The sequence below is a fragment of the Gracilinanus agilis genome, chromosome 1, assembly GCF_016433145.1.
Source record: "Gracilinanus agilis isolate LMUSP501 chromosome 1, AgileGrace, whole genome shotgun sequence".
Taxonomy (NCBI): Eukaryota; Metazoa; Chordata; class Mammalia; order Didelphimorphia; family Didelphidae; genus Gracilinanus; species Gracilinanus agilis.
The window spans coordinates 378,697,463-378,712,468 of NC_058130.1; the positions used below are offsets into that span (position 1 = coordinate 378,697,463).

General features: G+C 37.6%; 1 protein-coding gene across 2 annotated transcripts in view; it reads left to right on the forward strand.

The window, feature by feature from the left end:
- Positions 1 to 15,006, forward strand: part of C9 (complement C9) — a 67,442-nt gene that overhangs the window by 9,614 nt on the left and 42,822 nt on the right. For both annotated transcript variants that reach the window (XM_044664207.1, XM_044664215.1), the window contains exons 4-5: positions 6,204 to 6,342; positions 9,741 to 10,133. In XM_044664207.1, the coding sequence (XP_044520142.1) occupies positions 6,204 to 6,342; positions 9,741 to 10,133 (532 nt within the window). The remainder of the gene's footprint in view (positions 1 to 6,203; positions 6,343 to 9,740; positions 10,134 to 15,006) is intronic.

The following is a 15,006-nucleotide window of genomic DNA, read 5'->3' on the forward strand; positions in this document are numbered from 1 at the left end:
GTGCTTTCAGGAATGAATAAATAGTAGAATTGACTGCATAGCATTGTTTCGGATGACTGTAATTTGCATTTACATAACGATTTTATTCTTTTTAAATCCCTTTCATACAGTGTCATTTGCATTTCATAATTCTACTACCATTCCCTCAACTGCTCTATTGTTCTTCACACCATCTTTTTTACTTCCACTGACCATGACTCTCTTCTGTGGTCACCACTCCTTAAAAAATTTGTCTCGCATTAAAATGTAAGCTCTCTGAAGTCAGGAATTGTCTCTGTTTTGTATTTCTATATCCAGTACTTAGCTGAATATTGGACACATATTAAGTATTTAATAAATGCTTATTATCTCTCCATCTGTCCATCTAACCATCTAGCCATTCATTCATTAATTTCCCTTTTTAGAGATGAGAAAACTGCAATACAGAGGTTTTTGTAACTTGCCTAAAGCCCATATCTATTTATTTGCAGAGCCAGAGCTAAAATTGATATCTCTGAATACCATTTCATTATATCTTATTACCACTTCACCCTCCACGCCAATGAGTCTTTGTTACCTCCTCCACTTCAAAGCAGAACTGATATATAATATTTTGCTTTAAAACAAGATTCCCAAAGTAGGAATTTTGACTCTTAAATTAGTTATGTAAAGTAGGAAAACATGGGAGACAAAAACTGATACTTAATAGTCATTTTACTGTTGCATTTATAATAAATTATTACATACCATTAAAGCTCTTTATTTACTCTGAGTTCCATTTTTATGTGGTGCCTTCTAAAGGTCTACTCTTTAGGTGAGAGTTGCTGCAAACATGATATTAAGCTGCATTTCTCTACACTTTGCCAGCTGGACACTCTCTCCAAATTTTATCGTTTAGACTGTCACACACAACCAAATTCTTTCATGGATGAAAGTCACCAACATACATTAGAATTATTCTACACTTCCTCCAACCACCACCCCCAAACCCCAGTTAACTGTTCTCTCACTTGAATAAGGATTCCAGAAAGGTTGGGGTTGGGTTGCAATTCTAACAGATCCTTGCCTTGCGGCCCTCTAAGATTTTCAAAAGCATTTAGTGTAATCCCCCCACACCATCTTGTATTCATTGAAAACACACAAATCCAAACCAGATGAAATTATGTATGATATGCAAAGAATGCTTTCCTTGTCCTCCAAACTTAAATTCTCCCCTGTGGCTCAGTCCCAGGAAGATTCTTCTCCAGCTCACCTGGTAAACTGGTGATTTGGGATGCGAATGGGAAGACAGCCTCACACCAAATGCTATCCAGAGCACACAAAGGGTTCTCTCCCCAAAGATGGCATTTCACACATGAGGAATTTTTGTGTTACCTAGCAGATGAAATTATCTCACTGTAGACTAAACCGGTTGGCTCTGTAGCAGTAGGATCCAATGCCGCCTCTGATGAGATTTTTTTTTTTAACCCTTCCCTTCCATCTTAGAATCAATACTATGTACTGGTTCCAAGGCAAAAGAACATTGAGAGTTAGGCAGTAGGGGTTAAATGATTTGTCCAGGATGACAGAGCTAGGGAATGTCTGGGGCTAGATTTGAACCTAAAATCTCCCATCTCTAAGCCTGGCTCTCAATCCACTGAGCCACTTTAGCTGCTCCCTTTGATGAGTTTTGATCATATTCACAGCAAGGTATTACATGACTCCAATCACATTGGCCAGCTCATCATGACTCCAGACACAGCATATCCTTTTCCTTCACTATATCTGCTCACATCATTCCAATCCCCTCGCCTGGGATGCCTTCCTTTTTCACTTCTTCCTCTTTAATCCCTGCTCATCCTTTGGGGCCCGGGTACCATTTTATCCATGCTTCTTTCTCTGACTTCTGCAGCCCACAGAGAGAATAATCCCCATTTAGATAATGGCAATGATGCGAGAGGTAGTGTGGTATTGTTGATAGAGAGTCAACTTTAGAACCAAGAGGATCTGGGTTCAAGTTCTGCTTCTGACATATCCTGGCTGTATGACACTGGGTAAATCGCTTAATCAGTGTTCTAGGTCATTTTCGATGACTGTCTTAAGTTGCAGAGGAAATGTTAATCTGCGTTGATGAAGGAAGTTTGCTCATTCAAGGATTTCCCTAGAATTCTTCAGGGAGCTCTAGTCTCCATAATAATAATAATAATAATAATAATAATAATAATAATAATGATGATGATGATAACAATAGCAACAACAACAATAGCTGGTGTATGTATAGGTTAAGCAAAGCACATTATATATTATTGTATTTGAAATATATTACTTTATCCTTTAGAAAGCACATCTCATTACAACTGTGAAATATGCTTGTCCCTATTTACAGATGAGATAACTGAGACTGTGTTCAGGTGACCTGCCAAGCATAACAATGCACCATGAGACAGTGGCAAAAAACACTGCATGTGGAGTCAGAAGACTTTAGTGTGAACCCCAGCTCTCTTGAGTGGAATGAACCAGGGAAAGTCATTTAACCTCTATGTAAAGTTGGTTTCCTCATCTATTTAAAAAAAAAAAAGTGGGTTAGACTCAATAACCTCTGAGGTCCCTCCTAGAACAAAATTCCTGTTGTATGCACTTTTTTTCCCCTCATTTAACACTAAAACCTTTTAGTGGCTCATAGTCTAAGATAGCTGGATGGCTCAATGGCTAGAGTAGACTGGGAAGACTTAAGTTCAAATCTAGACTCAGATACAAGCTCTGTGACCACCAATTAACCTCTTTCAGTCTCAGTTTCCTCATCATGTAAAATAGGTATAATAATAGCCTCTACCTCTCAGGGTTATTATAAGGATCAAATGGGATAATATCATTAAACTACTTCGCAATCTTTAAAGAGCTCTATAAAAGCTATCATTTTTACTAACAGGGCTTCCTTAGGGGAATGTATTTCTATTTTCTAGTCAGTCTTTGGTATGTTGTGCAGATTCTATCTCCTTAACTGAGCCTCCCTTAAAATGTAATGGATACCACTGGTTGGTTAGAGAGAAAAGGAAATCTCGACTTCTTTCTGCTGATTCAGAACTTTCCTGAAACGTGCTGTCCAGATGAATATAATATTACTAACTGGCTGTCAGTAGGACATGCTTTTTTATGTTTTCTGAGCACTGGTGGTGGGCTTGTCCTAATTTAACCACATTCCTTTGCCAAGTTGTCCTTATGATTAGTGATATGACTTGTAATACAGCTGCATCAGGGGGCAGCCTGCAGCTGGACAACTCCAGATTTGTTTTATGCCAATCTAATTGACCAGTCAGCAAGAGTTTATTAAGTGCTTACTGTGTGCCAGGCCCTTTGCTAGCCATTTATAAATGTAAAGGATGAAATATGCATGTAATGAATGAAACAATCTCTCCTCACAAGGAACTTGTATTCTAATGGGCGAGACCATGAGGACATATTTAAGTATGCACAAAATAAATAAGAGAAAATAAAACAATCAGGAATTATGCCCAGAGAGTTATAAAACTGTGTATGTTCTTAAACCCAGCAATACCACTGTTGGGTCTGTTTCCCAAGATGATAAGGGAAAAAGGAAAAGAAACTCTATGTTATAAAATATTTATAGCAGTTCTCTTTGTGGTGGCAAAGAACTAGAAATAGAGGGGCTACCCCTCTATCAATGCGGGAATGGCTGAGCAAGTTGTGGCACATGGTTGTGATGGAATACTATTGCACCTTAAGAAATGGTGAGTAGAATAAGTTTTTTTAAAAAAAGATGGAAAGGATATGGAGGTGGTGGTGAAGAGGAAAGTAAAAACAAGAATGATGTAATCATGGAAAATTTTTTCTAAAAAAAGAAAATATTTAAATTTAAAAAAGAAAAGAAAAAAGAAAAATAAACACAGAAAGACCCACATGAAATTATGAAGAATGAAACAAAATCGAGAGATATTATATACAGCATAAGAAATGTTTTTTGAAGAATGACTTGTGTAGGTCCACTTCCAGAGAAAGAATTGATAAATAGATACGCAAAAGACATAGTTTATAAATACATTTTTTTTTTGGTTAAGTGATGCCTTCTCTAGTGCAGAGAAGGAAGGGAAGGAAGGAGACAGACACCTGGGAATTTTGGTGGAACAACAATTTTTTTTTAAAAGAGAAAATAAATATATGAAGAGTGGTAGGGACAAGGTAGTTAGGGACAAGGGAAGAGTTATTAATACTGGGGAAGAATCAAGAACAGATTCCTGTAGAAGATAGCTGCATCTTAAAGAAAGAGAGTCTGTGAAGTAGAAGTGAAGAGAAAATACATTCCATCTGTCAAAAGGCACCAAAAGGGCAGATGGAGAGTACTGAGTGTGAAGAACAGAAAGAAGGTCAGTTTGGATAGATCACAGAATGTAGGAGGAAGAATAATATCCAGTAAGGTTGTAAAGATAGACTAGGAACAAGTTATGAGGGGCATTAAATTAACTGAGAGGTTTTTTTTCCCCCTAGAGACAATAGGAAGTCATTGGAGTTGATTGGATTGGGATCAAATCTGTGATTAAGAAAAAGTCCTTTGGTAGCTCTGGGCAGGATGGACTCAAGTGATAAGTATGAAGCAGTGAGGCCAATGTGGAGGCTATTGCAATAATTTAAGCAAGAGAACATGAACTAGGGTGACAGCTGTATGAGTGGAGGAAACGTAAAGGATTCAAGAGAAGTCACAGAGACCCAAAATAGTTAGATTTGGAAATGAACTAAATGTGTAGAGTGAAGAAAAGTGGGAAGTCAAGAATAACACTGAAATTCCAAACCTCAAGAATGGAATCTTACAGAAACAGTGAGATTTGACAGAAAAGAAGGTACAGGAGGAAAGATGAGTTCAGTTTTGCACATGCCAAGTTCATGATGTCTTCAGGACATCTAATTGGAAATAAACAATTGGTCATGTGGGACTGAAGCTCAGGGGAAAGGCTAAGGCTGAATAGGCAGGTAACTGTGTATGTATGTATGGAGACCATATCTAAATATACACACGCATACATATGTATCCGTGAGTCATTTGCCTAGAGGTGATAATTAAACTCAATGGAGCAGACAGACATGGGTGAGGGGATTGAATCTTACTAGATGTCCATCCTAACCCAGTGAACCAACCAGACCCAGTTACTACTACGAATGATCCAAAGACTATGGTAATCACCATACTCTTTTAATTTAACACTCTACACTTCTTACAAAGTAATAGTTTTGTTCAGAATGCCAGATATAGCCAGTTTATACCTAGTATAAAGTCTTTAATCTTATGAATCAGCATAAATTTTTTCTACATTAACAAGTTTCCTAATCTTTACAAGAGAACTGTCCCCAAAAAAGTGTTTTGTTCAAAACTGGGGCCAGAGAAAGGGGAAGCAGTGGAACTTTTTGCCAGCAAGCTGGAATTTCTGTGTTCCTGTTGGAATGCTGCAAAGTACACTATGTCTAACACAGGCCTGGAAACAAAAACGAGGTCCTTGACGTACAATGAGACAGCTGGAGAAGGCGCATGTTTAAAGAAAGTGAAGAGAAGGAGGGAAGAAACACCAGAGCAGATTCATAGATGAAATCTAACACACACACGTATTAGATTGTGCCCCTGGGATGCACTGTTTGCAAATAATTTTACAGAGCTGACATTCCAGCATCATAACTTAAACTGCTTTTGAGAAGAGGTAGATTAGAGTTAGAAGAGAGGAGTTCGAATCAGAGCCTGATTCTCTCAATGCTTTGCCTTAGTATATTTTTGCTGATGCTCACCAAAGGCATTCTTTTATTCTCAAAGAGTTTAAAGGCTTCTTTGAGCCAACTTTATTACTAGAGAAAGTAGAATGAGGAAAAGAAAGCTCTGAATTGTTTTCTTCCAGAACAAGCCACTGAGTGGTGATGGTGATGATGGACTTCTAAAGGTGCTTAATAGTTAAGAGTAGGAGATAGTTAGATGGCACAGTGGATAGAGCACCGGGTTTGGAACCAGAAAGACATCTTCTCAAGTTAAAACTGGCCTCAGACACTTAGTAGCTGTGTGACCCTGGGCAATCATTTAACCTTATTTGCTTCTGTTCCTCACCAGTAAAATGAATCAAGAGATGTAAAATGGTGAACCACCCTAGTATCTTTGCCAAGAAAACCTAAAATGGAATCACAAAGATTCGGACATGACTGAAATTGAAGTGAAGGCTACTCTTGATAGTTCCTTGTGTCTCTTCTGTTCACAGGATGAACATTTTAGGGATGGATCCTTTGGACACTCCCTTTGACAATGAGTACTTCCACGGTCTTTGTGATCGAGTTCGAGATGGAAATACTGGAACCTATTACCGCAAGCCCTGGAATGTGGCAACTCTGAACTATGATGTAAGTCTTACCACAGATCCTACCAAGTCATTTTGTAACATCTCAGAATCTAGTTGGAAAGACATCAAAAAAGACCCTGATTAGATAAATTTCATGAGAAATATTGGACGAAGTTGTGCAGACAAAAGAAATAATTTGTTGAATGTAAGAGCTATCAGGCATTCAAAGGATAGGTACCAAGCACTTAAAATCTCAAGACTTCAAATCATCCATTATCCAAAAGAATCACTTTCTGGAGAGCTAACCATTTTCAACAAATAAGAAATTCATTGACAACTATATTGGATGATGAAAAAAATTACTAAGACATTGGCAGAAATTAGGTAAAGCCTATGATATGATGAGTAATGATTTAAATGGTGATTATTCTGTTTCTCATTGCCTAGTTACAATTATGAAAGCTTATATCCACATCATCCTGCCCTTTTATGTCAATTTACTCTTTTTCCCTAATTCATCTTGTGAATATACTTAAAATTTTCACTTATTTTCCAGGAATGCCTAATATACAATTCTATTACATTCTGTCAAACTAAACTAAAAAAACAGCCCTTTAGGGCAGCTGGGTAGCTCAGTGGATTGAGAGCCAGGCCTAGAGACAGGAGGTCCTAGGTTCAAATCCGGCCTCAGACACTTCCCAGCTGTGTGACCTTGGGCAAGTCACTTGACCCCCATTGCCTACCCTTACCAATCTTCCACCTATAAAGTCAATACACAGAAGTTAAGGGTTTAAAATTAAAAAAAAACAAAACAAAACAAAACAAAAAAACCAGCCCTTTGACAAACTGTCATTGAGACCTTAGTAACTTTTTTATTTTTTTATTATTTTCTAAGTTTTATTTAATTAATTTGGGGTATTTTTCCATGGTTACATGATTCATGTTCTTTCTCTCCCCTCCTCCCAACCAACTCCCATAGTCAGCATGCAATTCCACTGGGTTTTATATGTGTCACTGATCAAGATGTATTTCTATATTATAATATTTGCACTAGAGTGATCATTTAGAGTCTATTTCCCAGATCACATCCCCATCAAACCACATGATCAAGCAGTTGTTTTTCTTCTATGTTTTTACTGCCACAGTTCTTTCTCTGGATGTGGATAGTTTTCTTTCTCATAAATCCTTCAGAATTGTCCTGGATCATTGCATTGCTGCTAATAGAGAAGTCCACTGGGGGCAGTTGGGTGGCTCAGTGGATTGAGCCTGGCCTAGAGATGGGAGGTCCTAGGTTCAAATCTGGCCTCAGATACTTCCTAGCTGTGTGACCCTGGGCAAGTCACTTAACCCCCATTGCCTAGCCCTTACCACCCTTCTGCCTTGGAGCCAATACACAGTATTGATTCCAAGGCGGAAAGTAAGGGTTTTTAAAAAAAGTCCATTACATTCGACTGTGCCACAGTATATCTGTCTCTTTGTATAATGTTCTCCTGGTTCTGCTCCTTTCACTCTGCATCAATTCCTGGAGGTCTTTCCAGTTCACATGGAATTCCTCCAGTTCATTATTCCTTTTAGCACAATAGTATTCTATCACCAACAGATACCACAATTTGTTTGGCCATTCCCCAATTGAACATTGATTAAATTATTAGAACTACATGCTTAGCAAAATTAAATAGGCTGAAAGGTCTTATGATTTTTTTTAGTTCATAGATTTTATAATGTTTATTTTGGCCACTTAGAAATTTTAAAAAATTTTATCAGTGTAGACCATGTTCTAGATAAGTGTTATGTTATTATTTTTTAACTTTTCAAATTATTCTTGCATCTCCAGATAGATTTAAATATCTTTGGAAGCAGGAACATTATGTTGTACTTTTTTCCTCTCAGGATGTATTAGAAGAGTATTATACAAATATTAATCATTATGTACCTATTTATTCCTTTTATTTATTTTTTCAGCTACATGTAAAAACAATTTTTGAGAATTGTTTTTTTCTGACATTTTAGAATTCAGATTTTCTCTCTACTTCCCTTCTCCACCTTCCCCGTGGTGATAAACAGTCTGATATAGGTTATACTAATTACTATGTATTTATTAAATGAATTACTAAAGTAAAAAAACCACTTATTTCTCAGTTTCTACTAGCAGTGGCTACACCATCCTGCTTTTACTTAAGAAGACTGTGCTACATGCTTTGATTAAGGCATGGACCTTCACTTGCCTTTCCACTATTCAGAACCAATCCATCCACCCTCAATCATATGTTGTGGCTTTATATTAATTCAATTTGATCAATTCCAGCATTCACTGAACCCCTACTAAATGAAAGCATTATGCTTGGTGTTGGAGATAACAAAGATAACAAAGAAACTATCCTTGCCTTCAAGAAGCTTATAGGTCCATAAGTAAAAACAAAATTTATATGAAGTATAAAAATAATTTTAGTAGGAAGAAAATTCTAATTACAGCGGAGGTAGAAGGAAAAAAGTTTGGGAGAGACATGAGGAACCACTTAAATGAAAGCATGGAAGTGGGAAATGGAATGTTAAATTAGTTATGGATCCCATACAGATATAAGTGTAATAATCGTCCTGGTGCTTTCTTGTACCATCAAGATTTCCATTAGAATATGCTTATGACAAGACTTGTAACATTTTTCTTATTTTATGTTACCTTGGAATGGAAAAGGGTAAAGGAGGGAAAAAAGAAAATATGAAGTATGGAGAGAAGGGGGGAAAAACAACCTAAATAGCTTAGTGTACTTTCTGTACATGTGATTCTGTACATGTTCCATGCTGATTCACAGGAGAAAAAAATTGTTTTAATTATATAATACTTGATAAGAAAATTTTAAATCTCAGATCTTTAATGGACTGAGAAAAGTCATGTAGTCCATTTTCCATCAGCATTCAGCTTGAACTGTCTTACAAAGCTATGTCTGACCTACATGAACTGATGCAGAGTAAAATAAGTAGAACCAGGAAAAAATTGTACACAGTAACAGCAATATTGTAGATAATCAAATGTGATACACTCAGCTATTCTCAACAATACAATGATCCAGGACAATTCTGAAGGACTTATGTCAAAAAATGCTATTCAATTCCAGAGAAAGAACTGTTGGGAGTAGGAATGCACATGACAGCATTCAATTTTTCACTTGCTTATTTGGATATATGTTTTGAAGTTTTGGTTTTATAAGATTATTTATTTACAAAAAATGAACAAGATAAAAAAATTTAAATAAATCCATCTGGTTCAGAGAAAAACAAATGAAGCTATGTCAGAAAGATAACAATAACCTGTCCTCTTTTTAAAAGAGCTATAGAAAGAAATCCCATTTTAATGTTGATCAAACTTTCTACCTAATAGATATTAAATTAACAAAGAAAATACCAGCTAATTAGCTTTTCTTTTGATTTTTTGAAATAACTTGTCATTGTTCTTTCTTTTAGACGAAGGCAGAAAAAAGAATCAGGACAGAGAACTATGAAGAACATATACTTCAAATAACAGAGACATTCAGAGAAAGACAAAAAAGTTTTGGCATTGACATATCTCTAAAACTCACATCTACTGAAGGTCCTTTGTCTTTGCTCAAGGATGCGGGATCATTTGATTCTAGTGTTCCAGAATTTGGGGAAGATGAAGCCAGAGCTCCAGAAAGCACAATAGCTAAAGAAGAAGTACCTGAAGATGGAACACCTGGAGAAGAAGCACCTGAGGGTGGAACACCTGAAGGAAAACCTGATCAAAAGGGAAACCAACAAAATTCTGGTCTAACATTTAGATTTAGATATTCAAAAAGTGAAAGTCTTCGCCTTATCAAGTACTATTCTTCAGACAAGGTAGGATGAAGAAAATATGCAATATGGAAAAACTATAATAGTAATAATAATTATTATTTTCATAGTTATCTATATAGCACTTTTAAGTTTTTGCAAAGCACTTTACAAATATTATCTTATATTATCCTCACAACAATCCTGCAAGGAAGGTGCTATTACTTTCCCCATTTTGCAAATGGGGAAACTGAGGCAAACAGAGGTTAAATGACTTTTTGAGAGTTTTGTTGTTTTTCAGTCATGTCTGACTCATTGTGACTCTATTTGACATTTTCTTGGCAAAGGTATTGGCGTGGTTTGCCATTCTCTTCTCCAACTCATTTTATAGATAGTGAAACTGAGACAAATGGGGTTAAGCAACTTGCTCAGGGTAACAAAGCTAATAACTGTCTGAGACAGAATTTAAATTCAGGTTCTCCTGACCCCAGACCTAGCATTCTATCCACTACCTGCCCCTATTGAGGATTACATAGCTAATCAGTGTCTGAGGCTTCATTTGAACTTAGAACTTCCTGACTCTTAAATCCAAAATTCTGTCCACTGAGTCACCTAGAACTATTCCAATAAATTTTGGCATCTGAAGTTGATAAAATCCAGGACACTTGGGAAACATTAAGTTGATGAATACAAAGAAAATATTGCAGCTAGAATGCTCCTAAGAGATTCTATTCCCTTTGTGTGGATGAGGAGACACCCTCCTTTCCTCAGAATTGATGTTTGTGGATCACTAAAATTGTTATAAAACCCTAATTTTACCATTCACATAGGTTTGATAGCCTTGAATAATCTACTTTCAGGGTTGAGGTATATTGACAAGAGATTTTGCTCACAAACTATTCTAATACTGACATTAGAATAAACAATTACTATTTATATTTATGGTAAATATTTATAAAAAATGCTTTAAGATGTGCAATTACTGATGTTTCACTATAATACATTAGAAAGGAGAAGGAATATTCATTTGATATAAAGTATGACCACAAGGCAATGAGGTTTATTCCACAAACCAGTCTCATAAATAAATCATATCATATATACCATATCAAAAATCATATCTATTTCCTATTTCACAGAAGTTTTAGAGTAGGTTAAGACCTCACCCAGCTAGTCCAAAATGTACCTTAAAAGAATCTTATGTGTGTACATATACTTTTTACGTTATTGTGTATGTGCTGAGCTTTTAACATACATGTGGATCTAACCACTCTAAAATAAATATCATATGGGGGCAACTGAGTGGCTCAGTGGATTAAGAGCCAGGCCTAGAGAGGGGAGGTCCTAGGTTCAAATCTGGCCTCAGATACTTCCTAGCTGTGTGACCCTGGGCAAGTCACTTGACCCCCATTGCCTAGCCCTTATCATTCTTCTGGCTTGGAGCCAATACACAATATTGACTCCCGAACTGACGGTAAGGGTTCTTTTAAAAAAAAAGAAAGAAAGAAATATCATATGTTCTTTATCCAAGAGCCTCTCTCTCTAAGACTTCCCCAATATAGCTATGTTAGCAAAACTATGGCACATGTGCCAGTGTGCCAGAAGGGGTTGCTCCTCTCCCCTTCTCCACACATACCTGAGGGCATTTCTCACATGACCAGCCCCTCTGCCCAGCAGCCCAATGAGGGTGTTTCCTCCCTCCCCTCTCTGGTGTAAGGCAGGGGGGGAAGGTGGCACTCACATGTAGCCTAAGGGTTTCAGGGTGGGCACTCAGTCTCTAAAAGATTCACCACCACTGCCATATAGTATCATAATGCCAATAGTAGGCAAATCAGCTATTAGGTGCCAAAGAATGAATACCTCAGATACCATTAGAAAATCCCTGCTGGCAAATCTGCATCAAAAATTAGTCAAATTTCACATCTCTTAATTTAATTCTTAAGAAAAATACACATGTGGTATAAAGAAATATAATGGCAGCCATGTTGGGTCAAGAGTGATAGGCAGTTATCTGCTTAGAATGAGAATGAACTGAGGTGATGTGAACTTGACATGAGCCTGGCATGAGCCAGGGCAGTTGAAATTTGGCTATAAAAGGAAGAGACCTGAACCCATCTGGGTATCAGTTTGGAGATATTTGGGCAAGGGTGTTGAAGGACTTAGGCATAACTTATTTCCTCTTACTCACAAACCAACTCCAGGTTACAGACTGAATCAACTGCACATTCATCAATCTCAGTTCTCTGATTTATTATCAACAAGAAGATCTATAAAGAAATCCATCATCAGCAGGGTCAAGTCTTGACTTAGGGCTGAGGCCAATCAGGCCTAGCCAGGCTATCAGCTAACCAAGATCCTTAATCAATAATAATCAACTGAAGATTCAACAACGAGCTCTCCAATTTAGATTTACTTAGGAAATCTCAATTCCCACTTTCCATCTCTACCCAGTTCCCCTTTCCCTAAACTCTTCAACAATCAAACCATCTTTTCAAGAAGCCACTTACCTGTGAATTCTCAAAGGTCCAAACAGCCAAGAAAGGGGTTTTAATTTCAATATTCCTTCAACCAACAGTTAAGATTAAATCTGCAGTCAGAACAAGTCAATTAATTAATTAGTCTTGATAGACCAAAAATCCAGGGTCTAGAATAACTTAAGCTAAGGAATATAGCCACCTCCATCAACTTACTAGGGCTTCAGTTAGGACATGGGTCGGCTATGTTCCCCAATCAGCCTGAACTAAGGAATCAGCTGATTGGGGAACACAGTATTAGAGTAAGAAGATTCCAGATATCCTCTTATAGTACCAGCTATATTTGGGTTGACCTTTTGGGATCATCTAGGTGTCTCATTAGGATCTCTCAATAATCTCCAACTAATTCCACATCAACTACCAAGATTTATATAACAGTGGGCACATAAAAGGATCCTTCAAAAAACTCAGCTCATTTACTCATGCTTTGCAGTCTGGTATAGGGATTAGAATATGTTTTGTGTATTTTTGAAGTGAAATTCTGGATTGTAGGAGTCAGCAAAATGCAGCATTAATTTCACACTCACTTCAAAGTGTGAATTCTTTTCCCGTGAGACATTTTTGGAGCTGGTGCCACTCATTCCCTTCAGGTAATCCAGTCATCCTCCAGGTTCAGATGTCATGTGTGGCTGACCAACTGCTTAAAACTCTATGTCCAGAGTTCAAAAGTCAAAGATCTTTGCAGATAGTATGTGCTAATTACAGCTGCCGCAAGAAAACTTTTGAGAGACCATGAACAGGTCCAGCCTGTACTTAAGGCAGAAAGGAATAAGGTATTTATAGCACACGGGTTTCTATCACTGTCACAAATTTCTGTCTCAATAATTAAGTCAAGGTCTCTGGGAATTCTTTTCACTGTGGAGCTGTTAGTTGTGCTTTTCCACCCATGTAATAAATAGTGCTACTTCTTCCTCCCCTCCCTCCTTCCTTATCCTTCTTCCTTTCTTCTTTCTCCTCCTTCATCTTCCTCCTTCCTCTCTTCTCCTTCCTTCATCTTCTTCCTCTTTCCTCTCCTCTCTATCCTGCCCTCCCCTCCTCTCCCTTATTACCTCCCTTTTCTCCCTGCCTCTCTTCTATCTTGCCTTCTTTTCTCCTTCCTTTCTCCCTAAAGTTAAAACTCAAGTGTTCATAGCTAACAGTCTGAACTTGGATCAGTTTTTCATTGCTTTTAGCAATCAGTCCATCAAACAACAAACATTTAAGATTCTATTATGTGCCAGGTCCTATGGCAAGTATTAGAGATTCCAAGATGAAGGGAAATGGTCCCTGTCTTCAAAGACCTGACCTTAAAGTCAATCAGAAAAGAAAGCATGTGCATATTTAAGTAAATACAAAATATATGTCACAAAAAGTAATGTCAGGAAAGGCACAAATAACTGGGTATATCAGGAAAGGCCTTAGGTTGGAGATGCTTAAATTGAGTTTTGAATAAAGCCAAAGTTCTGAATTATAGAGGTGAGAGGAGAGGACCCTCAGAGCATAGGAAATGGCCTGGGCAAAAGTTGGAACATCCTGAGTAAATAATAGCAACAAAACTAATTTGGAATCCATGAAAAACAATGCATAAAAAACCAGGAACGTACCCAATAGCTCTCTGTCTCATGCTCCTTCCTCTCCCTCCTCATCAAAATTAAATTCAATTTGATCTAATGAAAGAAACACTGAAATGATGCCCAAGTCCTGAGTTCTAATCCTGTCTTTACTGCTAACTAGTTAGCTGTCTGACTGGCTTGAATAAATCCCTCAGATAGGTAGCATGGCAAAATGGAAAGAGAACCAAGCTTACAATGGAAGCTCCAGGATCCTCTGTTAATTCTACCCAAGTCACTAATCTTTGATCAGATTCAGAACATCAGTTCTGAGCCGAAGGATTCTTGGCTCCTATTCATAGCAATGTCTCTTTGGAACATTCTCTCTGTAATACTGACTTCATATTCACCAATGATACAGATCTTAGGTCAGTATTTATTGAGAGACCTTCTCCTTGTGTGGTCCTTGACAGCTCCAGAACTTCTCCAAGTCTCATTTGGCTCATCTGAAAGATGGCTTTAATAATTCTCTCACCACTTACCACCTCATGGGGCTGCTCTGAGGAAAGGACTTTGTTGGGGCATCTAGATAGCTTATTGTATAGAGTCAAGTCTACAGATGGGAGGTGCTGGGTTCAAATGTGACTTCAGATTATCTGTGTGACCCTGAACAAGTCCTTTATCCCAAATGCCTAGCTCTTATTGTTCTTCTGCCTTGAAACCGATACTTAGAATCAGTTCTAAGACAGAAGGTGAGGGAAAAACGAGAAAGAGAAGAGAGACAGACAGATAGACAGAGAGGAAGGAAGGAAGGAAGGAAGGAAGGAAGGAAGGAAGGAAGGAAGGAAGGAAGGAAGGAAGGAAGGAAGGAAGGAA